This window comes from Phytophthora infestans, genomic scaffold (assembly GCF_000142945.1).
Source record: "Phytophthora infestans T30-4 supercont1.134 genomic scaffold, whole genome shotgun sequence".
Classification (NCBI taxonomy): Eukaryota; Oomycota; class Peronosporomycetes; order Peronosporales; family Peronosporaceae; genus Phytophthora; species Phytophthora infestans.
In genome coordinates this window covers 130,316-156,963 of record NW_003303625.1, presented here as the reverse complement: position 1 = coordinate 156,963, position 26,648 = coordinate 130,316, and the positions used below count along the sequence as shown (strand labels likewise).

Sequence of the window (26,648 nt, the reverse complement as noted above, 5' to 3'; positions counted from 1 at the left end):
GGCCGTCACCGGTGATTGATATGACGGAAGCGTATCATGACGGGTATTAATTGCGAATTTGAAGAGAAAAAAGATCGCCCGGTTGATGCTGGTCGTTTAGCTTGCGTAACACGAAATTATTGCGCCTTTAATTGCAGACTCACGCCACTTGTTTTCCTTTTCACTACCGGTATGGATGAATATCATCAATTCTCCGACCCTACTTATGTTTAGTATTTGTATTAATCACCAATCATCTGTTTTTATTTATTAGACAATCAATCGTACGGTCTTGACAAAATGATCTGGCCAATCCAAATGATAAGGATTAGGTTGGGCCTCGTTGGAGTTGGCTCCGACATATCGGGTCGGAGGGAGCGTCCAGGTTTTAATATCCTTATACAAACTGTAAATCATTCACATATTTATCGAATAACGTGAAAGCTCCGACATCTCCGACTCAGTATGAGTCTCAACAATCTTGGCCCGCCAACACGAAGCGCGCTCGGGAAAGCGCAGCACGCTCGTTTCTAGCGTTTCTAAAATACGAAGATGTTACGTGGGAATACTTGGAATCGTCTATGAGCCGCGGTCGCGCTGGTCCTAGAAGCTGTGGCGGACAAATTTGGCAAGTATCTCGCCTTCAAGGGAGGCCGCAAGGGACAGCTTCTAGCTCGACACTCGGTGATGCAGTACTACCGACAGGCAAAGAACTGGTTTCTCGACCAGTTTCCCCAGCATCGTGTCGCATTTGAAAATAATCTGCTCAAGAAAGACCAAGTGTTGGAGCGCTAATGCATGAAACGCGAGACAGGAACGTTTGTCAACAAGGCCCCAGCATGCACGAAGAAAGCGCTTAAGCAGATGACTGAATACTTGTATTCAACTGCAACTTGCGCCAGCGACTACCAAGATGCGGCGCCCTTATGCTTACTCTGGTACCTCTTCGGACACGCGTCGGACCTGACGCTTCTCCGCAAAACGAATCTGACGATTGAATCCGGCGATACCTTTTTCGCTCGGGTCATCCGGGCCATGACTTCTAAGGAGCAAGTCTAATCGCTCTTCCCCGACTCCGACTTTACCACGTGTCCGTTGCTTGCCGTTGCACTTGCGCTAATCACGCACTCATCACCAACAGCGGCACTTCTCAACCAGCTGCCAGAACAGCAGGAACATTCCCCACCATCTCAGACGCTAGCTGCACCTCTGATTAACTTGATTGACCATCCTTAAGACGCACCAAAGTCTGGTGGACAGCCGAAAACGGTCGACGCCTCACCCGATAACTACAGCTACGTGAATCGCGCTCTCGAGCGAGTCATAGGTAAGGCAGGTGGGAGTGATAGTCTGACTTCGCATTCCTTTCGACGTGGAGGAACGCAGCACGCGAACGGGTCAGGTATGTGCGTCCAATGGATCTTCGATAGAGACGTGTGGAATATGACGTCGACCAACAAGTCATTCGCATACGTCTTCAACACTCCAGCCGAAGATCACAAAGTTGCCCGAGTACTGAGTGGCCACGACCCTGCGAAACCGGTACCGCTACTAACTTTGGACTTCTTCGACTCTGAGACGCAAGCGAAGATCCGAGCTGTCGCCTATGTGCTGTTTGGTGCCTCGACTGGACTAGATGTGAAGGCTTACAACATAAGCGCACGCGTCGCTGATACCCTCATGGCATACGTGTTGTGCCACTATCCATCCTTGAAAGGCGTGAAGTCGGACGCCATAGCGGTCCAGCGTATCGAGGCATGTGCAGTCGCGAAAGGGGCATCCGTGAATGAGCTTCTTGCATGGTCGTCTCACCTGTCCAGCAACACAAGCCCGGATGGGAAACCCAACATGTTAACTCCTCCAGTTCCTTCAGAAGATATAACGAAGTGCCCAGTATTTCGTCAGCAATCGGCTTCGATTGAGCAGTTAATTCAAGTCAGCCAAAAGCTTGACGCCCGACTGTCTACCATGGAGTCTAAGATCTACAACAAGCGCGAACGAGCTGAATCAGCAGAATCTGGAGACAACACAAGTGAGGGGGCGGTCATCAATACGCATACAGTAAAGCGAAGACGTACCTCTGCAGCTGCGAGCTTCAAAGACGCATGGTACTCCTGGCTCGCGCGAGAACCTCGAATGTGGCGCTCGACAGACGCGTCTACAAAGCACACAAGGTCCACCTTTAAGATGATCGTGACGTTCATGAAGCTGTTCCTCCCCGAAGATTTTAAGCTGAGCGAAAACCCAACAACGTATCGCGATGAAGTGCTGGCGTTGAGGACACAAGCTGAGGGAAAGCTGCTAGCTTTCCTTCAAGATCACAAGATCACCGCTCGTGGAGCCCAACATGTCTTGAAGTCCATGCGCAAGCTCCACTAGAGCGGCATTCTCAACGATCATATCCGTAGCTAGGACCAACTTCACGCTGCGGGACGCATCAGTGACCCTGTACCTTTGCATACGAATAAAGCCATAGCGCTAGATTGCATCCAGTAATAACATGCTAGTTGCCTTGTCCAGTCGTTCCCTATCGATTTGCTCAACCTTGAAATCATTTTGCAATTTACACCCCACCTTACAGTCCGACTGCTCATCATGCCAACGATCAAGCCGACCAACCACCCTGTTAGCTCCTGGAAAGAGTTTAAGACCCTGTGTATCACAACAGGCAAGACGTACAAGCTTCGCCTGGATGATGAGGCGACTCGCCACCTCCGACTTACCTTGAACACGATCGTCGCATCAGCAAACCTTCTTCTCGAAGCCATCCAAGTCGCCTACGAAGCCATGAAGGAGCGGAAGAAGCGACGGTCTGGCCTTGACGATGTTCGCGAATGGCTTGTCGAGCCTCCTCCATCTGAAGATGACGGCGATCATGTAAAGAAGCACCACGTACGCAAGGTGATGACGTGGAAGCGCGAGAAGCGGCAGACGTACTACATCGTAGACTGGCAGCCGACGTGGGAGCCGATGGAGCACACCCACACGTATGTTGTTGTTGCCTTCGAAAAGAAGCGCCGCCTTCTTGTTCGCAAGCGCTTCTTCGATGACGAGGCTGTGGAGGACAACTCACTCAACGACGCAGAAGGTAACGCAGAGTAAGCAGTAAGAGCTAATACTGGGTGTATTACATGCTTAAGAAGCATTGCCTAAACTTATGCATTGGTAGCACTGTATTGAACACTAAGCTTAACCTCCATGTGGAACAGCAAAGTTAACCTCGTTACAGAGTACACGAAATACGCATATGAGTGCTGCGTCAAGCACAAAAAGCTTAACCTCCTTTCAGAACAGCAATGTTAACCTCAATGCAAGCAAGCACACAACGTATAGACGGCAGAGGTGGCCACATATCGCACATACACGAAATATACAAGCACGCAGATAATCAATTTAGCGGACCGATGATAAAGTAGTAGCGATTGGCTAGCCGCTGGGCGACTTGTCCCTTACCAGAAAAAACAAGAATGAAGCTTTGATTTTTTTCGGCCCCACAGGCGAACCGTTTAGAGACAACCTTACTAATAAGGGTTTACCCACGTAGCCAGTCGTTGCTAATAGTAATTACTGTAAAAAGTGCCGTAAAAAGGAATGATCTGCTTCAATTAGTGACTCCGATTTCTGACCCGGGGCCTCACTTCGCTTTTTGCAGAGTAGAGTGAGCACCCATCCGGGCTTGAAAAATGCATAACCAGTAAATTGTCGTTTTCTTAGCTCACAGGCCGTTTCAGAGCCTAAGATGGCGGCTACAAACTCGCTACAAACTCGCTTCAAACATATTTCTGGCCTCGCCTATCCCAAAACCTGGCCCCCTAAGCTTCTTACACAACTAGTACACAAATACATAACTTGAACACAATTATGGACTGCTTTTGTTACGGTCGGAGGTCGGAGATTTTATGTTATGGACTATTAGGGCAAAGCTTCATCGTAGTTTAATACCTGTGATGATCTGATGCAAACCGCTCTTAGTATAAGATGTCTAGCTTAAGTAATGTATACTTTCGCGTGTTGTACGACACACATTTATCTTGGCGAGCTTAAAGCATTTTGGTCTGTACGTACTTCATTTGTGAAGCACTACCAGGAATAGGTTATATGTCGGAAGGAATAGGGCTTGCTCCCTAGATCATTTGCTTGAGACGATGACAATTTAATAAATACTACATCGACATATTCCTGGTATGCTACGGTCAAGTAGTACGAACAGCCTAATAGGGATTAATTCGGTCCATCTTTGGTGCGTTCCTTTATTTTAACGCATATAAAAATGAAATGAACGGCCTTTAAATATCATCATTTCGAATCGATGATTTTAGGGTTACTATCCTCGCAGGTAAAATTACCTGGGTTAATTAATTCTAGCAGAAAATACAAAAAAGTACTGTAGCTCCATATTTTTATATTCGGTTGAACTTTTTCACTTTTTAAAATTAAATATAGAATTCACAAAAGAGTCGCACTGATCCCATACAGTCATTTTTATCAAAAGCGCATTCCTAATCTAAATACCAAAAGTCGCCCAATTCTCTGGTATGTACTAGAACGTACCTAAAAACGGCACCATAACTGTTGCACTGTCCCAAAATATGTTAAAAAACGGAATCTCTCACGTGAATGCGCGGCTTACTGTGAGCTTAGTGCTGAATCCACGCGGCTTAGTAGGCACTAATAGAACCGAGAAAAATAATGATAAAAGCTTAGGACAGAAATATCCTCCGAGAACGCACAACGTAAGGCAAGCGACTCTCGATATAGAACCAATATACAATCTAGGTCTAGTAAAAACCTAGACAAGGCGAGAAGGATTACGTCTAGCACGAAGCCGACAAAAAATGCATACTTAGTACTCTATCGTTGAGCCCAAATTTACTTCCTCGAACAAGCTATAGCTCTACTCCGATTCGTTTAACGTTGCTAAAAAAATGAAACGATAGTACACGCTTATATACTCGAGCATTGAGTCAAATTTAAACACCGTTAGAGCCAAGTTATCCATAATTCTTCTCTAGTTGTACTGTTCGAGTATGGTTCTGGATAATAATCTTCGAATACATTATAAATTATTATTTTTGGGTCGGTAGGGCAAGCTAACACGTTTCGCACGATGAAAGGAAGTGCTTAAATGCGTACTGGAAAATTTTGAGCATCTGAAATCACCATAAATGTAATGGCCCTGATAATAAAGAAGCATTAATATGGGATTGAATTTGTCAGCTTTTCTGGAGGTCTATCGCTTAAAGATCCGCATTAACCATCAGTACGATATACTCCGTAGTAATCATTTCCACACCAAATGGGATGTGGCTTGTAACTCAATACAAAATACAAATTAAACAGAATGATGGCCGTGAAGCGCACTCCTACGAGCAACCAAGGCTGGGAATGCAATCACTTAACTTTAGCCAATACTTAAGCAATACAGATTTTTTCGGACCAAAATGATGGGAGGCGAAAGTTCATTCTGCGAGAATCAATCTACACATAATGGCACGACCTCATTAGAAAATTACCACTCTAAGTGTCATTATGTGTAGATTGATTCTACGAGAGCTTTATTATTAAGCGAAAGACAAAATTAGAGTCCAACGTAATTTCGTTCATCTCCGCAGGATGTCGCTCATATGAGTGACCATCATTGTGCTCGAGGTGGACGGAGCTACAAGCGACATCGGCTTCCGATATGAAATGATTGCAACCTTTTGATGAAGTTATGTATGTAAATGTGCTTTGGTTTAAGAGTTCAGACCTCCGTTCAGATCGTTGTATCAACTCTGGATTAAAATCCAGAGAATATTATTTAGGCGATTGCAGATATTTTTTACTTTCTCTATTTAAAATTGAGTACCAGCATTAAATGGCCGTGCATTGGGTAATATACTATTTTGAAGTCTTATATGGCTAAAACAATTTCATGTTTATGAAATAATAATACTTTTTTATTTTTTGCTTAAAACATATACGTCCATCAATAAATATCCGTCTGAATACCTTATTTTTTACGCCGGTTAGTTATAATAGTTTGTTCACAGTATGCAACATGGCGCGGTCCACGTGCAAGGCCAATACTGACCTGCTACTGCTGAATCCGCAGCGGTCTACGATGGACCCACAAGCTCGCTGCGCCTGCTGTGGGAAGCTGCAGTACGGTTACGCGCTCCGTGCAATCAGCGGGTGGGACATCGGGCGACACTGTATTGCCGCCAAACTCGACTAAGTTCTGGAAGGGAAAGGTTCACAACCGGATCCAGGAGAGGTACACTGCCAGAATAGCCTGGCGTATGTTAAAAGCGCGATGTGCCCTGACTGGTGCCCAAAGAAGAAGAAGAGGCGGAGCCGCCCTCGCAAGCTGGCCGCCCGAAACGCCAAGTACATCGAGCAAAAGAAGCAGTAGAAGAGCAAGTAATTGGAATAAATACCCTTTTAGGCCCCCGCATTCCTACCTAATTTTGTATTTTGTATACTGGCGGGCAGTGCGAGGCTTGGAGCCGCACATACGGTAAACTGACTATGGCGCTGCCAATAGTGTTGACGCACCTACAGAGCGTAGTGCGCTTCATAAAATAATGAGCACATGGAATCAACTGTGTACCGCTGCAAGTTGGTCGCTCCTATCCGCATACGCGTCACCGTAGATGGCACGTACACTCGCTCACGTGGACACACGCAAACCCATGATATCTGAACCATCAGCGCTTATAGCGTATATTTCCACAAACAAAAACTACAGTATTGAGTGGGAGCTACGTGCGACAAATAAGCTGCTGTTTACATAGATACTACCACTGCGTGACAGTGCAGACCGTACAGATGGACGTGGCAAGTCGATGTGTCTGAACGCAATATTGTACTTTAGTGTCCTGTCCATAATGGCCGAGATGAGAGCTCGCGGATGACGGTGTACCCGCCGCGCGCGTATATATCGCGTTGGCTATTGCTAACAGACGCGCGGTCAGCATGCCTGTATCGCTGTGGAATGGCCTGTGCCCAGTTAGTGGCGCGCTTGATTATACAGACTGATACATCAATAGAGTAAGCACAGAAAGCTAGCATGACGATACAAAAGTACCGATAAAGAAACCATGGCCCCATATGCATAGGTTGGGCTATCACGAGCGCGAGGCATATACACTCATTAACGACCTTGCGATATATGCACGGACAAATCAATTAGCACGCCGAGCGGATAAGTAGGCAGCGAAAGTACTCCATCTAACGTACATGAACTATTATTCAATTCAAGTCTAACCATCACTACGATCTGATACTCTGCCTACAGCCATATATCTTCGTATGTTTGTCGTACATATCGGACCCAGTAAATGCCACTCCGAAAGGATCTACCCGACTCTGTCAGTCAGTAGCTATGCAAATAAATCTGAAAGTACGTCAGCTATTCAAGTAAGATAAATGCATGCGGAAGATAGTGGAAAGACCCTTCAGTAACATCACAAACAGCTCAGCAGAATAATTTCAAAGCATAATATTGATGTTTGTGGCGACCATCGGCAAATACTACCTATCCTAAAAGATACTTCACGCGTGGAGCTGACTAAACCTTGCTCTAATAGACCGTCGCAAGCAATGATAAGTTGTCGGCTGCCTCACGGCGATGACGTGCAGATGGGTAATGTGTTTGAGTAGGGTATTTACTCCTGCTACACTGAAATTCCTCAACGATCTATGCATATTTCGTAGCATCATTGATACTGACCCGTCTTCGAAACAGCATATAATAAATTTGCAACCACGCGCGCCTCCGATTGGTGTTATTTTGGGAGCTTGCGCTAAAAAAAATTTATAGACTAAACCTTTCAGGGTAAGATGGAGCTCATCTTGCATATCGCGCTAAGCTCTGGTCATGTCTACCTTTACCATGACGATCAACAATACGCATCGATCTAGATCTATCTCGCGGGTATCTATCTGTAACATCCAGATGTCACGTCTACATATATTTATGTGAAGTTTTCAAAAGTGACTTTAAGAAATGAAAGCGGTAACCGCTCGAGAGGCGGTTAATGAGGCATAATATGTGGACACTAAGGATGTTGTGTGCGGTATTGTTGAGAAACCTAACATAAGTAGATCACATCTTACATGCATTCTATGAAGCTTTGCTTTGCGTACAAATTACTAAGCTCACCGCAGCGCAGCGGAGGTGATTAGCTATCTCTACACCAACCAACCATGTCCTAGTGTCCGCGGAGCGGGCGCCCAGAGCGCTAGTCCCGCCCCCTAACATTTTAACCTGTCTTGTTGTCTGTCTGTCAATCAGTCCGCCGTTTTCCTCTGTTGCTGCTTTTGCCTACCTTTCCGCATGTCTACACCTGGCCTTTCTAATACCGTTTCGTCCCATCCTATCAGTTGCGCCTATCTTTCGGACTGGACCTAGCTATGCCAAAATTACAAATATATCCAAAAGCGTCACACAATTAACTCGCGCCCTGATTGGACAATACTTTTCGACTCATTTTTCATTCAAAATACAAAATCGGATTTTTGAGCGACGGTGCGGCGAGGAGAAGGTGCGCTGGCTGTATAATAGCAGCAGGGTAGTTTTAGATGTATATGCATGTATGTACGGGCGTGGGGCTCCTTGCCCTACTATATATTCAAGAGAGACCTCTCAGGATACAGTCTAAGGCTTGCCCCGAGACTCCACAGTGGTATGGCAGTTGGTAGCGATAGCAATCAGGTTGGGGTGTATGTGACTGGGAGCGTCTACCACCATGCACGCGCCTAGGGGTCCTAGACCCACCGCGAGTGTCCACGCTCCAAAAGCGAGTGGCGCGTGCTGCCAATTGGCCAAACCGAAGTTGCAGCCACATGCGGAAGAGTCGTTACGGTCCCGCAATACAGAGGTGCTCTTAAAGTGTGAGCTCCCACATCAAAACACACTTTGCGAGACCACTTCTGGCGGGACGGAAAGGAATGCAGCAGTTGGTCTCACAAGAGCAAGGAGCCCAAGAACAAGTGCAAGGACAGCTCACGAACAAGAGATCAAGACAAAAAACATTTTAAGAGCATGAGTGAGCCTGCACATGTACACTTAAATAGCATATCATCATAATAGACAGTTTTAGTTCATTTTCGGAACTGTGTGAGCTCCGTGAGGGGCTGGGTCGCTCTCGGACACCCTGCGCATACTACTGACATGACCGGAAGGGCTGGACGGTATCGAACAGACCTGGGCAACCATTCAACAGGGCTGAGGCAACAGCTTTGACGTACCCAAGAGGCAACAGCACGATGTGGCGTCTGAATTACCATGTACAGTTGCTTGGTCCACAGCGGTGCGAGGTAATTTGAACCCGCGGAACGTGAGCTGAGGGCTGTAACACGTCGGCCACGGGGAGGGTCTATGCAAAAGCTGACTGGACCAACAAGCTGCCTGGAGTGACGATACCCCTAAGTTGTTTGTAATCCCAAGAGCCGGGATGGAAATGACAGTGGTGTGCTATATTCACAGAGGACTTCTGGATTAGTACTGGAAAGGAACGTTCAGGGTTCTATTCGAATACCAAGTTGCTGAAGCTATCGTGTCCATGTTCTGGTACTTATATTCATGAAATAGCTGTAGAATAATTTCCAGTGCACCAAGACTTCGAGTCTAACCGCCCATGTAATAATGTTCTATCTGAATCAGGCTACACTTCAGTTCAGGATACGACAACATGGCAAGGGCCCCGAGGAAAGGCAAAAGGTTTCTTAACAACTGAGTAGTGGGCTTTGCTGTAGATCTACTCGACTAGCTGTGTACAATGATTAGAATTACCCGCGAGAAACTAGACGAGCGTGTACAACGAGCTCGGCAGGAGAACTCATCCCAATCCCACGAAGGGTCGCGTAAGGAAAGACAACTCCGTAAACAGAGGCTTCGTAACGCAGAGGCCCGCTACCGCAAGGCAACCAAGAATTGGAGCAGCTCGAGTTAGTTGGAGCCCCAGCACCAACTGAATCCGGACAGATGAGAGTATCTGGTCCGGCGACAGAGTGTGAGGAGCAGACAGAAGAAGACGATCTTGCTAAGCATCAACGACGATTTGAGGAGGACGCGCATCGCGAAGACCCTGTCGACAATGCCCGCGGTTTCCAGTTTGGAGTGTCAGGGAATGCAGATGACGATAGAGCTCCGGCTAAACGTGCACGCGATGCGGAAAGTGCACGGGCCAGACGAGCCGCTATGACGAGCTCACAAAAATAACGGACACGAACGAAGGACGCGGAGAGGAAAGGGATACGTAGAGCTAGCAGATCCGACTCCCAGGTTATCCGAGACCGCGGACGAGATGCCGAACTAGCGAGGGTACGACGCGATCGAATGACTCCAGAAGACCTGGCAGCTCATCAGGCGTATGATCGAGATGCGCAGGCCAATCACAGAGCCACAAGAACCGAGGAGGATAGTCAAAATGCAAGGATTCGTGATGCAGTGGGACACAACAGTCGCAGGAACGGCATGTCAGATGAGCGGCGTCAAGCTGAGCGTCATGTAAACACAGCACAGCAGAGAGACTTCAGAGGAGGCATAACGGCTGAGCAGCGCCAAGTAGATCGTGATCAGAATACAGCAGTACGAAGAGACCACTGAACGTCTTTAGCGGATGACGTCCGTCAAGCAGAGCGCGACCGGGACGCAGCCGCTCAAAGGTCGCGACGAGAAGATATGATGGAAGAACAAAAGGAGCAACGAAAGGACCAAGATCGGTTTCGCAGGCGATCTCGGCAGTATAAGAAGGGCCTCGCGCACCACGATAGTTTTGGCCCTTCCACAGTGGCAGGTGGTCGGCATTACTTCACGCGTTACATCGATGACAATCAGTAGAACGAGCGAGGCTGTCAGTACTGCAACGCTTGGAAGTTTCCACAAGAGACAGACGGATGACGTTGTCGTAACGGACTGGTGTTCGTTCCGACTTCGCGAACAGCACCTGATGCGCTTCTAACACTTTTCGAAAACCCGACTTTCATGCGGTCAACCCGGGCCTACAACAACGTATTCGCATTTACGTCCATGGGATCTTCGCGGTCTCGGCCTCTTAACGCTGACGAAAGCGTGACACGGAATGGTGTCTACAACTTCCGTGTACATGTACAAGGGTCAGTGTGCCATCGCTTGGGATCGTTACTACCTCCTACCTTCGGGCGCTTCATGTATGCCCAAGTTTACTTTAACGATCCGGACATGGATGCACGTGTGCGAAGCCGTATGAGCATGACGCAAGGCCTCGATCGCGCCGTTATGGAAACTATTGACCAGATGATGGTGGCGCACAACCCGTACACACAAGAATTTATCAACGCGCGTAGATTTTTGATAGATCGTGGTTGGGAGTATGATGCAGCAGATATCAGGGAGCACGAACGACGCCGAGCGGCAGGGGAAGACGTTGATGACCATGATCCGTCACTCAATGGGTGGTCCCGTACAATCCGTTCTTGTCGCAGAAATACAACTGCCACATCAACGTCGAGGTTTGTGACACGAACAGGGCCATCAAGTACATCTACAAGTACGTCTATAAGGGATCGGACATGACGACAATCACGATTGAAGGCGAAGAGATTCGGGCGAACGAAATTCTTCAGTATCTCCTGGGGAGGTATATTTCGCCAGTAGAAGCTTGCATACGGCTATTCATGCATCCAACACAAGAATCAACACATTCTGTTGTGACGCTACCTATCCATTTGGAAGGAAGGAGCATGTTTGCTTATCGCGAACAAAAGACAACCCCCCCAGCTTCACAACTTGATTAACCGCGGGGACAGATCAATGCTGACGGCGTTTTTCAAGCTTTGCGCGCGTTACCCAGAAGCTACGGCCAATCTCCTGTACAAGGATGTACCGCGGAAGTACAGATGAACAGAACACAAGACGTGGGAGCCGTACAAGAAGTACGATGCTTCTCTGGGACGCTTGGTACACGTATCTCCGCAGGACTCGAAGCGCTTCTACTTGCGACTTCCCCTGTGTAACCGACGCTCGCCTAAGTCCTTTGCGGATCTTCGAACGGTTGATGGTACTGAGCATCCTACATATCAGCAAGCAGCTTTAGCGCTTGAGTATTTGGAAAATGACGACGAGTGGATACATTGCTTACGCGAAGCCGCCGAGGTCAAGATGCCGTACCAGCTGCGCCAACCCTTCGGTATCATTTTGGTTTACTCGATGCCTGGTAACGCCAAAGATCTATGGGACAGGTTCAAGAAGGATATGTCAGAGAATTACGCACGAAGCATCGGGGTAAGAGACGCAGACCTGCATACTGTACGTGAAGAGGAGGTGCGTCTTCGAATGGTGGAGTACAAGGCGTTGAAGAACTTGGCTGATTACTTGGTTTCGAGCAAAAATTCCCTCGACATGTACGGCCTCCCTCTGCTAGCCGATTACGACGATGTATCTGCTCAAGTGGACGACCCATGCAGCGTCTGTTGATGTCGTCCAGCAAGAGATTGACGCGTACCCCCAAAACGAACTGGAGCATGTTGCGGAGCAGGCAGACCACTTGAACAGCAATCAGAGGGATATTTTTGACCAAGTTATTGCTGCTGTGAGCAGACTGGTTGGAGGGGAGAAGCTTTTCTTTTTGGATGGTCCGGGTGGAACAGGAAAGTCGTTTCTACTCAAGCAAATACTCGCGCACGCTCGGATGCAACGTAAGGTTGCCATCGCGGCATCGAGTAGGATTGCAGCCACGCTGTTAACTGGAGATCATACCGCGCATTCGACGTTCCGGATTCCCCTCAAACTAACAGAGACGTCGACGTGCAGTCTTTCATGGCAGAGCCAGAAGGTCGAATTGATTCGTAGCGCAAGTTTGATTATTTGGGACGAAGCGCCGATGATGAACTGAGCATGCTTTGAGGCTGTTGACAGGTCGCTTTGAGATATTATGAAGAACGAACCGGAGCCGTTCGGCGGAAAGGTAATGGTGTTCAGCTGTGATCACCGCCAGATTCTACCTGTACTGAAGGATGCTACGCGTAAGGAGACGATTCAAACTTGCTTTAAGTCTTCGCCGCTATGGAAGCATTTGCGTCAAGTGCGGCTAACCGAGAACATGCGTGTCTGCGCCGCCCCAGACGCGGCCAGTGCGGCTGAGCTAGCGGAATTCTCTGGATTTTTTCTCCAAATTGGAGAAGGCCGTTACCCAGTCAACCATGAGATCGGTGATGGCCTCCCACGCGACATGTGTATCATTCCAGAACGACGGGTACAACAAATGGCCTCTGATGAAGAAGACGCCAAAATGGAGCCTCCCCCAAGTTTCAGGTTACTCCCTCCGGCGGACGAGGACCACGAGCGAGACGTGGACGAAGTTGGAGAAGACCAGCGAGTCCGCAACGTCAGCGCACTCATAGATGCGCTGTACCCGGGCGTTGATACTGAGAATTTACCCGATGAATACTTCGTTGAGCGAGCCATACTAGCCCCCACAAATGCAAGTGCTCGGCGTATCAACGACATGGTTGCGGAACGGCTGTCGGGTGAAACGAAGGAGTATCTCTCGGTGGACAGCCTCGAAGGGGTCGCGGATGCAACTCTGATTGAGCAGGAGTTCTTGAACTCTTTTAACTTCTCCGGTATCCCTCCGCACAGGATTGTTCTGAAGGTTGGAACACCTATCATCATGATTAGAAACCGGAAGTAAAAGAGGCCTCCACCCTACAAATCCGCCCGAAACGCCAAGTACATCGAGCAAAAGAAGCAGCAGAAAAGCAAGTAATTGGAATATATGCCCTTTTAGGCCCCCAGTTCTCTACAATTCTCTTTATGTAGTATTCTGGCTGACGGAGCGATGCTTGGAGTATACGGTAAACTGACTATGGCGCTGCCAATAGTGTTGACGCACCTACAGAGATTAGCGCGTTTTCATATAATAATTAGCGCATGGTATCTACTGTGTACCCTTGCAAGCTAGCTGTCCCTATCTGCATACGCGTCACCGCTAATGGCAAGTACGCTCGGTCACTTGGACGCAAGCAAACACAGTACCACAAAAGCCCACAACATTTATTCCACAAATGTGCGCTCAGAAATCGGAAATACAGAATTGAGTGAGCACTACACGCGACGAATACGTTGCTGTCTACATAGGCACGAGCACGGGAAAGGTAGTAGAGACCATACAGTTGGACGTGGCAAGTCAATGTGTCTGTATGCAGTACCGTACTTTAGTGCCCTGTTCAAATTGGTCGAGCTCAGAGCTGGGGATAGTTATACGTGTACCCGTCGCGCGCGTATATATTGCTAGCAGACGCGCGGTCAGCTATCCTGTATCGCTGCGGTATGGCCTGTGCCGAGGTAGTGACGCGCCTGGTCATATAAACTGATACAGCAGACACGTAAGAACAGTAAGCCAGCACGACGACGCTAATGTACCGAGAGAGTGACAGTGGCCCTATACATAGGTTTTAACTCTCACGAGCGCGTGGTATACACACTCATTAACGATATGCACGGACATATCAAATCGCACGCCGAGTTGATAAGTAGGCAGCAAAAGTACTCCATATAATGTACATGAGCTACATTTCAGATTAAGTCTAAACATCACTACAATTTGTTACTCTGCCTACAGCCATGTGGCTTTGTGTGTTCGGCATACATTCAGGAGCCAGTAAATGCCAGTCGGAAAGGGTCTACGCCATTCTGTCGGTCCGTATCTATGCACATACGTCAGTAAGAGCGTCAGCTATGCAAGTAAGATCAATGCATGGGAAATATAGAGGAAAGGCCCTTCAGTAGCATCGTAAAGAGCTCAGCGGAACCATTTCAAGGCATAATATTGATGTTTGTGGCGACCTTCGACAAAAACTACTTGTCCTAAAAGATACTTCGCGCGAGCAGATGACCAAACCTTACTCTAATAGATCGTCGCAATCGATAAGATGGTGTCGACTGCCTCACGGCGATGACGTGCAGATGGTAATATGCTTGAGTAGTCGTATTTACTCCAGCTAGAACGGGTATTCCTCACCACGCTTTGCCAATTTCGCAGCATCATTGATACTGAACCGTCTTCCGCACAGCATATATTACATTTGCTACCACGCGCACCTCTTATTCTTGTCGTTTTAGGCTCCCTTGTTTGCACGAAAGGAAGCGCGAACGCTGGCGGTACTCGTAGTTCGCGGGGAGGAACGCGGCTCGGAGCTGTTCACACAGCTGGGCCCAGGATGTGAAACATCCAGGGGATGTTGCCTCCCGTGTGTACACCCAACTCTTAGCACGGCCGCTAAGGTTGGAGAGTGCAAAAGCAGCACGAAGTTACTCGGTCGAGATCAGAGCCGCGTCCATCTCGAGCTCTACCTCTCGGACCCAGAAGTCAACTTCCTTCCCTTCATACGGCTTAACCTTCAGCCGTATTGGCTTCGGGTGAGGCGGATTTGCTTCCGCCGCCGGGGCCTCCAGGTTCTCCCGCACATGCGCAATGAGCCCCTGCTCGTACGCGTCGAGCGCATTGACGCGCTCGAGCTGCTCAGCCGGTGTTGACACCACCAGGCTCTGCAGGGCCTCCATCCCGAAGATGCCTGCCATCTTCCGAACCTACTCGAACTGAGAGTCGTTCATATGGGAGAAGTCATTCCTATCCATGGCAACGAACTTCGGAGAGGTTCAGGTAGTCTACCCGCGGTGGCGTGGATTGACTACGAGTGCTACCAAGTGTGACGGGGTCACACAGCACCCTGCGCTAGAGGAAGTTATCTTCCGAGAGTATACAAACTCTCAGTGAACGGCAGCTCACAGGTCCCCTCTTTAGTAAAAAAGAGAGCGAAGTGACCAAATTAAGGTAGAATGTAAAACTGAGTATATTTATAGGTAGATAAAGTTTGGGTTTAATACAAACTATAAGTCATCTATAGAAATGCAATGTCGTTGACCAATGGTTGGCTTTGAACGACCTTGGTACCTTGTACCAAATAGCCCGGAGTATGACGTGTCATACTCCTGAAGTGTGAAGTGTCACACTTCATGTAACCAGGGTACACTTAGGACTACGTACCCCGTTACATGTATCAAGACAATATCCGAGTAGATTTAGCTTTATATTAGATGGGTCTTGTATCAAGATCGACTAAATAATTGGGGAAATAAAAAACTATAAATTAGCTAAGTTCGGTGTTAGGTTTACTTTCGTCTTTTGGTTTTCGCTTCCTGGCACGAATGTAATCTCGGTTCTTATCGTTGTAGGCTTTTTGGTGCGCTGAGCGAGTCTCGCGGGTCTTCAGGAAGTAGCGCTACTGAGCGGCTCTGGTACGCTCGTTGTGTAGCTGATACTGTTCAGGCGTGTATGTCATTATGGCTTTATATTTATTAAACCTTATATCAAAATTGACTTTATGTTACTAGCTTTATAATTATCAGGATCAAAACAAATTAAGTTTACTTTATTTTAATACTTGAAATCTGGATTCAATTCTTCCAAGGTCTTCGATCACCAAGAATGTCCGTTGGTGGACTCAGGCATAGATAAAATCCATACTTTGTGTTCTGGGAAGCTGCAGTGGTGGGCAAAGTTGCATCGCTTCATCTTTTACCACAAGGACATTCAACATCTATGTGAAGGCGAGACTTGAATATTTTACTCAATATCGCCTCAGCTTTATCAACATCCGATACAGCTTCAGGGAACTTTGAAATTTGGATGTGTACAGCATCGATCTTTAGTTTTGCTTTATTACACTTTTCCCATTTCTCAGAATGTAGTTGAACATCGTATTTTATTAAATATATACTTATTAGTTTATGTATCAGAACCAACTTACTTTGTATCCACCTATCATTTGTCATCATCTAGTCTTTTTGAATCTATTTGGGGAACGCTCTCAGGTGGTCGAGCGGTTGTCTCGTTAAAATTGCTCCTTGAGCTTTTATTGTTAAATTTAATAATGAAGAGAGGGGGCGTTGTAAGCTGCCGGAATTTACTACTGCTGTGCTAATAAACATCGTTACTTGAGCCATAAAGATAGATAGTTTTAGATTTAAAAAAATAGCTCAGATATGTCACTGCTGTAAACCATTGTTTTCTAAGAGTTCCGACACTACTTAACGGGCGGACGTGTCGCCGACAAGAGCGTAGGATACGATTTAATTGGAGCGGTAACGCAACAACACAATACGAGAGGTTAAAATATAGTTGGTTAAATATACCCCATAAAGAAACGCTAATAAACTTTAAGCGTTAATGACATCTTGGAATCATCGTTACACTATCAAATAAAAAAACACCGCAGACGACAACAACAACAACAAGGCGTCTTGCGACGCATTATCCAGATGCTTTAATCATAATTGGCACAGGTTAGAGTTCAGGTATCTATTCTCATTAGACGAAGAAATCCATATAAATTATATTTTGAGGAACCCTGATGCTGACCCAGGTTATTGAAATTAAAAATATCGAGACGCATAGGGACATGGCGTTTTTATATGTCAAAACATGAACTAAACCTAAACTACCGTCGCGTAGCGGCGGCGCTCGGCGAGTACCAATGTAAAGTTGCAGGTGTGAGAGAGGATCGTGACCATCCTTGTACTGTAGTATATGTGTGAGTTACAAGCATCATCACATTTCGTCATAAAACGATTGCTCTCTATTACGATACTTTTGTTGTGCGATCATTTCAAAAATCAGACCTCCACTCCAACATTAAATTCCAGAGAGCTTTGAATTCACATCATAGAAGACGGAATAGATCATGTTCACGAGTTCCATCTAGCCTAGTTGATGAGCAACGTCTCGTCATCGTCGTAGCCGAAGTCCTTCTTATACTCCGAAAAGAGTCGCTGGATCTCCGCAACGTACTGCGTGTGCACAGCGCGAATCTCTTCCTCGGAGGGATTAGCTGTCAGCTTGGTAGGAATAGGCTTGCCGTACACGACGCCAAATCGCTTGCCCTTGGGCGGCTGCTTGGGCATCCACATGAACTTTCCCCAGAAGACGATCATGGGGATCCTGAGCGTTTTGCGGAAAAAGTCGATCACACCCTGAGGAGGGTTCCACATGCTGCGAGAAACATCATAAACGCAGGTAAGTAACTGAACAGCAAAGTCAAAATGCATTGCCAACCGGTATTAATACTCACTTGTAGAGCCACTTCTCTCCGAACACGAAGCTTGGAACCAATTCCGCGCCGTGGCGCATAGCCAACTTGACGAAACCGAGACGTTTCTTCAACACAAGTTCGTTCACCTTGGAGTTGGGGTCCGTCTTGAAGATTTCCGGGACACCGCCAGGGTACACGACAATGCTAGTGCCGTCGTTCAGAACCTTGTCGGCCGTGGAGCGGGAGGCGTCGACGCCGCCAAGCCACAGACAGAGTTCACGGCCCAGTGGGACGTAGAACATCGTCGAGGCGCCCAATGCTGTTGAAGAATACCAACAACACCCACAGAGTTAGTACCTACGAGTAAATCAACTTTAGCAGCAGGTGCTGTACCTCGTGTCGGGATGCCTGGGAAGACCTTTTCCCAGTTGCCGCCATAGGTGGAGACACGTGACAGCACAATGATGCCGTGAGGGTGGAATCCGAAGATGTACTTTTTGTTGCTGTCCAGCTCATGACTTTGATTCCAGAAACTTAGCGCTGAGGCCCCATATGTGACTGGAGCGGAAGGCTGGCCAGGGGTTTCCTTCTGCCGTCTTCTGGGCACCACTAAGGAAGGACGGTAGATTACCACTAGAGAGCGACACTGGCACGTAACCGTAACCAAAACTGTAGAGATAGTAGAAAAGCACGACGAAGGGCACGCCCCAGACGTTGTAGTGGATGGTTACGAAGCTAAAGAGGTCCGTCGCGAGGTTCTGAGCCCACTGCGGCACGCGTGAATCTTCGGAGAAGAATCCAGGCGTCTCGTACGCGAGCGGGGCGCCCCCCCTCTGGGTCGTGGATGGTGAAGTGACCCCGTTATCTTGCTCCATGGCCTTGAACTGGTTGCGGTGAATAGCGTATGACTGCCAGCACAAATCGGAGTGTGTCATAAGACCTTCAGTTTGTGTGAGGTTTACGTTTAGTCAACAGAAGGTATCTATAATACACACCTGTATACAGTATAAGGTACATTGCCGGATGGTTTTTGTTTCAAAATAGTTTAGGCCGAGTGCGCGGTGGCGCTTAAAAACATTTAGATTGGGAATTATAAACTAAGGTTTAAGCGGAAGTATTTTGTAAATCGAGCCGCCGCCTCGCTACGCATCGCTATAAAACAATGCGTATTTTATACTACGTAGCTGTTGCTGCAAGATCCATCGTACTTAAGCGAAATTTGGTCCTTTGTTGTTATGTCAGTTCTACTTAAGACAATTTATGTTCGAAAAGATGTCGTAAATGTTGATTTGATTGTACTACCGGTCTATTAATAGACAAAACCCGCAGGTGATTTTAAGGCATCTTCGCTGGAGATGGAGATTGTGACGGGGTCACACAGCACCTTGCGCTGGAGGAAGCTGGCTTCCGAGAGTATACAAACTCTCAGTGAACGGCAGCTCACAGGTCCCCTTTTACCGAAAGGGAGCGAAGTGACCAATTTAATGTAGATTGTAAACGGAGTATATTTATAGGTAGATAAAGCTTGAGTTAAATACAAACTATAAGTCACCTATAGAAAAGCAATGCCATCAGCCAATGGTTGGCCTTGGTACCTTGTACCAAATATCCCGAAGTATGACGTGTCACAGCTCATGTAACCAGGGTACGTACCCCGTTACATCCTCCCCCACTTAGGTTCGGTTTACCGACCAATCAGAATAAAGAAGTGCACGTCACAAACTTTCATTCTCAAAGTCGAAAACCATCGACTTGGCCGCGCGAGCGTGGCGGAGGCTCACTTTACAATTAGAGCCTCGAGCAGCAGTCTGTGCGCTCCTCTTCTTGGTCCCCACATCGACCGTTAATATGCCCCGAGGTACTGCGAAGAGCGGTGCGAAGACACGCTCCAAGGCTGCTGCCGGAAAGGCGCAAGTCAAGAGCACTAAGCCTCACGGCAAATGCTCGGCACTCCAGGAGGCTACTTAGGTGGCCTCCGAGGTGATCGGCTCAGCGGGTGACGCGGCTGTGGGCAAGCGAGCAAGCAAGCGCCGCAGTCCTTCGCCCTCGGCCTCAGACAATCGTCCGAACCCTCGGTTCGTGGAACGTGAGTTCAACTCTGGCAGTGAGGACGAAGCCGAAGAGCGGCACTGGCGTTAAAGTGTGATCCGATCAACGCAAGTGATCTGTCTCTAGTGAAGTCCTTGGTGGCCAGAGGCCGAGTGTTACCGTCATTCTTGAGCAATACAATGCTCTGACGAGCAGCTTCCAGTGCGAGTTGCCGATGTGTTGTTGTGTCTACTGAGTCTTTCGTGATGTTTGCAAAAGGCTGCGCCTATTCAACATCCCGAGTCTCATCAGCACACGAAACTGATTCTTCAGGGCATTGTGAAATCATCTCGGTAGTAACGATGCCTTGCTCAGAGCCTTAGGAAGATGTTGCCTCAGAAACTCGCCGCAGTTTAGATCCATACCAGCGTCAAGTGTTGTTGCACACGTTTGTTCAGATGATGGGGTGTAGTGATGGTGGTGGATCACGTCAGCTACAGCCTCGCAATCCGAAGCGATGTATCCGTCAAACTTCCACTGACCACGCACCAGGTCAGTAAGCAGGCCTTTGTCAGCACAAGACGGTATACCATTTACAGCATTGTAGCTGCACATGATGGAGCTCACATGGCCTCGCTTCACACAGTCTTCGAATGCCGGAAAGTAGGTGTCAGCTTGATCTTGCTTGGTGACCATCGCGTTGTTGCGGTGTCTCGGCACCTCCTGCGAGTACGCTGAAAAGTGTTTACAGCAGCTTGATATCTTCAAGAACTTGGTGTTCTCGACTTCTCTTCCTTCCATTCCTTCGCCTTGTAGGCCTCTCACAAAGGCCACTGCGTACTCCCCTGTGAGGTACGGGTCTTCTCCTGGTGTCTCTTGTCCGCGCCCCCATCTCGGGTCACGGAAGATGTTGACATTAGGTGTCCAGAACGTCAGTCCCGCATCCTTCGCATTGTTAAACGCTCGAGCTTCAGTGGAGATTACATCGGCGATCTGGTAGAACAACGAGCGGTTAAACGACGCCGCGGTGCTCAGCACCTGTGGGAAACTGGTGGCTGCAGTGATGGGTCCCTTGAACGTCACTCCAGGTGCTAGCGCCACACCGTGCACCAAGAGCCCAACTGCCTGATCCAGCGGTATTCGAGTTCCTAAATCGTCCACACGAGTGTTTAGAGGCAGCAACGAATCGCAGAACGGCAGTGAAGCGACCTTGGTGTCGTCGCACACATTGTAAGAAGCTGCGCAACCCCCGAGAAACAACGGAAGCCAGCTTAGATGCCACATCTTGGAGGTAGTTTGATGAATGAGTGAACGAGTGATGGCTTTTGACTGAAGTTGTCTTTTGACTTATACACCCTATATAAGAGCATTCGGATAATTTGACGCTGTTTTCTTAGAGGAAGATTTTCCTTTTTGCCTTTGGACTCAATTCCGCATCCGAGGTGACAGCGGCGATCGATGAGTGCGCGGCGCGGATCTCGACTATCGCAAGCCCACACCGATCTACCAAGTGGAAGACACACGCGACAGTAGTGACGATATGGATGTCGAAGCAGAGGAGCAGGACGTTCTTGTAGCCAACGAACTATGTGAAGAAAGAAGGTAAAACATCAACGCTCACAAGAGTGATGGTCGTTGGCGCATTCGACTTTCTTTTTGTATGTGCAAGTGCAACTTCTGACATGATGTGGGCTAAATAGTGGTGACGACGGACGAGAAGGCGACGATGAGGAGTTCACGCCTGGTGGTACGAAGGTGAAGACGCCCAAAAAAAGCGCAAGCAAAGCGGCACGGACGCCCACCGCCAATGTGAGATCCGGTAGACGCAAGCGTTCACCATGGAGCCAAACGAGGAGCTTGCAGTCAAATGGAAAGGGCAGAAAGAGCAAGAGAAATGGAGCCACCAAGATGGACGAAACCCCGGAAGCTGGGATTGACAATGAGCAAGAGCATGGCGTTTCCTCGCTGTTCGGTGAGCGGGCATGCTCAGCTAAGGGTCTTTAGAGGCGAAGTTATGATCTATCTTACCGTTTTTGGTGTGATTTGGTAAATGTAGACGCGATCAAGAATGGCAAGGTGTCGTTGGAGAACTTGCTGAGCGAGTGGCGCGATCGATTTGAGGAGGACGACGAAAATGCCTCGAGAGAAGTGCTGAACCTGGTTTTGCAGGTAGACATGAAGACTAATTGTGATCTTGTGATATTTATTTTTTCTGATGTGAGTTAATGATCGCTAGGCTTGTGGAGGGACAGGTCAGTGCGTCCCTGAATCAGAGCCGTTGGCACAGCTGAATATGGCCGATTTGGTAAATCACGTGGAGAAGGGTCTTGAGAAGGCGAACGGAGAGTATCCTCTGATGTCTCGTGGAAAAGGCAAGAAAAAGTTCCAGCGCAATTTCGACGAGTTCTGGGAGTTTTTTGTGAAGGAATGCTACGAGAGCGAGATCTTGTTCACATCGGAGATTGCGAACAACTTTATTGACTGGCTATCGACTTTATCAAGGTTTGGAAGGTGCTGCTATTCGAGTGATTGGTGTGCTTTACTTACTTTAGTTTTGTAGAAGTATGCAGTTCCGAGCTTTGACCAATTCGACATACGACGACAGTTGCTGTACTGGCATTGAGAAATTCCTTAGTACGTACGGCGGCAAGTATTTCTGAGCAACTGGCAATTGCTACGAGGCAACTTAACGCCGAGATGAATTCGCCTGCTTCAACACTTGTGCTGGGAAGAGGCCGGAACCTCGAGAAGAGTGGGCACTCCTGAAAGAAACAAACAGAAGCGGTTAGCGAGAACCGGCTACAGCAGGTGTTGAAAGCTCTTTTATTTGTTTATTTCTGCAGGAGTTGTGGTGCATCGATATCGCGACGTTATGCCGGAGATTCGCGTGGCGACCATGCAGTGTCTCGGCCATTGGATCACTACTCTTCCTGATCAGTTCTTCAAGGACAGTTTTCTGAAGTATCTTGGTTGGCTCCTGAGTGACAGATCGGCTGCTGTTCGTTTTGAGGTGGTCGAAATTTTGTGCGAGCTGTATGAGAACGACGCATTTACAGAAAAGTTGGAGCTGTTCACAGCTAAATTTCTGTCGCGCTATCTGGAGCTGTGCAGCGACGTGGATGATGGTGTTTTTGAGGAGGCCATTCATCTTTTAATCGCTGTTGACAAGCACAGTCTTATCAGCTCTGATATTGAGCTTCAGCCCGTAGAAAAATTGGTGTTTGATGCGGAGCATGAAGACATTCGCAAAGCCGCCGCGGAGTTTGTGTGTATTCAATACGACGCATTTGGTGTAGCTGTCTCGAAGACAAAGAATGCAACATTGAAGAAAGAACAGCTTAACACTCAAGCTATTGCTCTCGTGGAGTTTGCAGAGGAATATATACAGAATTATGGCGTACCAGAGGATGCGGTGGAGACTCTCGTGGATGCCTTTTGGGGGCTGGAAGATTGCCGTACGCTAATTCACACTTTATTCTTTTTAAACTTTACTTGGCAACTAACAGTTTTGATAGCAGTTGTGCTTCAGGAATGGCGGGTGATGACAGATTTGCTCCTAGTGGATAAGACTGCGCCAGATCTCAGTAGTGAACAACAGACAATCCTTCTGCGTCTGCTTGTTGCTTTCGTGAGAAAGCTTGTCGATGTTAGCGCCAATCGATCAGCAAGTGCTGCTGCTAAAAGAGAATCAGAGCAACTACAGGTGCGTCTTTACTTAACGAACTCGTAGCAACATGTATCGCACTGACAATATTTATCTGCTACGACGATTTCAGGAAGAAAAATTACCGTGGCATACTGCAAGGACATCCCCAGTTTGTTTCTTTTGTATCAAGCCGACTCGGATAAGTTGGCGTTGCTTTTGGAATTGATTCCCATGCTGACCCTGAGGAGTGAGGTGATTGGCCACCATAGCAGCCAAATGAAAGAGCTTCTGGAAAAGCTGAAACACGCGTACCTGCTGCACTCCAACGAAGAGTTGCTAACGAGTCTATCGCTCTCCATCACCCACTTGCTTAAAACGGAGCATGCATCACTAAAACGGGAAGCAGAAGCTCTCATGCAAGAGCTGGTTCAGGAGATTATGGACATAACAGATCGCCTTTTGGAGGCTGATATCAAGCTGTTCGATGACTCCGCCATTGCTTCTGATGATACCCCTAAAGCGAGAAGCAAAAAGGCGAAAGGGAGAAAGAAGAAGGGCGCCAAAACCAAGGAAAGTTCAGATGTCGAGTATGGTCTGCGGATCTCTCTTTGTCGAATTAAATGCCTGGCAAAATACCTCAATATCCGAGAGTATCTTGCTTATGATCTGTCGCTGTCGATGGTGAACAGGGATGATCAAATAACAGCACCGGATTTGCACCAGGGGCGGATGGACAAACTTGTTGTGGCTGTGGGAGATTTATTGCATCGACGTAAGTAATCTGCCTCCGAGCTTGACGAAGGTTTTCGGAATGTCGACACCATTAAGCACAGTCTGGCCACTATTTACTTCGATCTACTATGGACCACGGCTCCGATTTTCAAAAGCATCGAAGAATACGCAAAGCAAAATATTTCTTCGAATGCTGCCAGTGAATACACCGAGGCTGTTGATCCGGCCGTCCAGAGTCAGATTCAGAAGGTGTGTCAATCTCGGTCCACGCTCGAAGAAGCGCTGAGTTCTGTGTTGGAGATGCATTTGGCTAGGACAAAAGAAGTAATGGATGAAGAGCACAAGGACAGCGAAGATATGCAAGACATACAGTCGGTGGAGTCCATGGAAGAGATTGTGTTCGAAGACGAGGACGTCGTATCGTATGTGAAAGAGGCGCAACGCTTTGCGTTCTTAACGTTTTGCGATATTCGGTGTTTGTTCGTGGAGAAATTTCAGGATGCCACCCCACCATACGATGCGTTGGAATGGACATTACCGAATGTACTTCGTCATCTCACACAAATGCACTTTGAAAGTGAGATGGACGATGCCGAGGACGAGGAGCCAGAATTTGAAGACGATGTGGTGAAGAATGACCCTGAGGTTGCAAAGGAGAAAGCCAATGCCTTTCGTGAATGGCAAGAAAAACAGCAGCGGAGAGCTGAGCTGCTGGTCGCGCTGGGTCGAGTGGCGTTGTGTAATCCGAATAAGAAGTACCAAGCTGCGGCAGTACTGCAGTGTTTCACATCGAGTGGCAAGTCAAGTGTTGAGGTGGTAAAGGCATTTGGCAAACAAGTGAAGACGGATGCCCCTGTACGCTACTTGGAAATCCAAATGGCTGCACTTCGTCAACTGTACAGCTCCATTCTAATCGGCAAGCAAGACATTGAGGCTGCTCAAACAAGCGAAGAGAAAAATGACGACGACATTGCAGAGCAAGAAGCGGTGAAAGAGAAGGTGGAAAGCAGCGAGTTGGAGCTGAAGGAGTTGGCAAAAAGGTTCAGCCAGTTTCTCGGAGTAGACAAAGTCCCCTTATCTTTGAGAGCGCCATTTTTGCGCTTTTTGCGTGAAGGTGTCCGCTATGCTCTTGAGCAACCGGCCCAGTTTGAGTTTTTGGAGGCTATGCGTGTATACGTGTCACGTCTAGACAACACGAGCATGGCACAACTACGCGAATATTTCATGGAACGACGTAAAACACTACACGATGTTCCCGGTGATAGTGAAGATCTGGACTCGCGATGGCGAGCATTGTTCGATTTCCAGACAGCAATTACGTCTACTGTCGCAGCAGGCAAGATGAATTCGACTGGTGCGATGCTCTCGCCTCCGCTGAGAAATAAACGACGATTTGCTAGCTCTGAGCCTACTCCAATGCAAGGAACATCTATCGCAGAAGAGGACGAAGGTGAGAACGTAGAACGCGAGGATAATGCAGGTGAGAAGACGGAAAGCGCTGCTGGTGATCAAACTGAAGCGAACAAGGCTGGACACGAAGAGCAGATTGATCATAATAATCGACACACGTCATCAGGACACAAACGCTTTGCTGTGGCTGATGAAGGTTTTGACGTGGCAGAGTCGTTGCTTCCTCGCAAGCGGATGCGGCGTTCAGGTAATGCTAACGAGGCGGAAGCGAGTGGTGACGAGGCGAACGACCTCGATCATCAACTTCAGAGTGAGTCGAAGAGCGAGGAAGAAGAGCCACCTCAAAGTGATTACGAAGTGCAGCCCGCGGCTGGAGACAAGGAAGATGACAAGAGAACGCATCGAAATCGACGTCGTGCATGAATCCGCGAGTTAAGTTGCACCTAGTTATTTTAACGCGATGAGTAGTGTATTTCTGGAGAACTGGCTAACGAGTTATGTGGCTTGGACGTAACGCGAGGAGAAGTGCATTTCTGGTGTCCTTACTGCCTAACGAGTTATGTAGCTTGGGACAATACCCCAATGAGCAACAAGATTCATCAGAGGTGCAGTATATGACCACTGTTGTCAAGTAGTTCGAGTGGAAGCTTAAGGAGGCTGGTGTGACGTGTACCTTCGAGTCGTATTGCCCCCAGATCTGGTAAAACATCCTCAACTCAGCTGCTGCGACCGTCGCAGTACAATGGCGCTGAGGTTGAAATCAACGCCATGAAGCCCGAAACGGAGCGCTTGATTA

The 26,648-nt window shown here is 47.9% G+C and overlaps 3 protein-coding genes across 3 annotated transcripts; 1 reads left to right on the top strand and 2 right to left on the bottom strand.

The window, feature by feature from the left end:
- Positions 1-17,639: 17,639 nt before the first annotated feature.
- Positions 17,640-18,911, bottom strand: PITG_19730 (2-acylglycerol O-acyltransferase, putative; the record flags this gene model as incomplete). The annotated part of the gene is made up of 5 exons (XM_002895765.1): positions 17,640-17,996; positions 18,076-18,355; positions 18,430-18,554; positions 18,596-18,645; positions 18,690-18,911. The coding sequence occupies 5 exons, from the start codon at positions 18,909-18,911 to the stop codon at positions 17,711-17,713; spliced, it is 963 nt and encodes a 320-aa protein (XP_002895811.1).
- A 1,089-nt stretch (positions 18,912-20,000) lies between these two features.
- PITG_19729 (glycoside hydrolase, putative) lies at positions 20,001-21,348 on the bottom strand (the record flags this gene model as incomplete). The annotated part of the gene is made up of 3 exons (XM_002895764.1): positions 20,001-20,134; positions 20,245-20,350; positions 20,692-21,348. The coding sequence occupies 3 exons, from the start codon at positions 21,346-21,348 to the stop codon at positions 20,001-20,003; spliced, it is 897 nt and encodes a 298-aa protein (XP_002895810.1).
- Positions 21,349-21,604: 256 nt separating this feature from the next.
- On the top strand, positions 21,605-26,329 carry PITG_19728 (cohesin subunit, putative; the record flags this gene model as incomplete). Its single annotated transcript, XM_002895763.1, has 8 exons — positions 21,605-21,666; positions 21,765-22,036; positions 22,121-22,224; positions 22,301-22,566; positions 22,625-22,698; positions 22,908-23,519; positions 23,841-24,297; positions 24,598-26,329. The coding sequence occupies 8 exons, from the start codon at positions 21,605-21,607 to the stop codon at positions 26,273-26,275; spliced, it is 3,525 nt and encodes a 1,174-aa protein (XP_002895809.1).
- Positions 26,330-26,648: the final 319 nt, after the last annotated feature.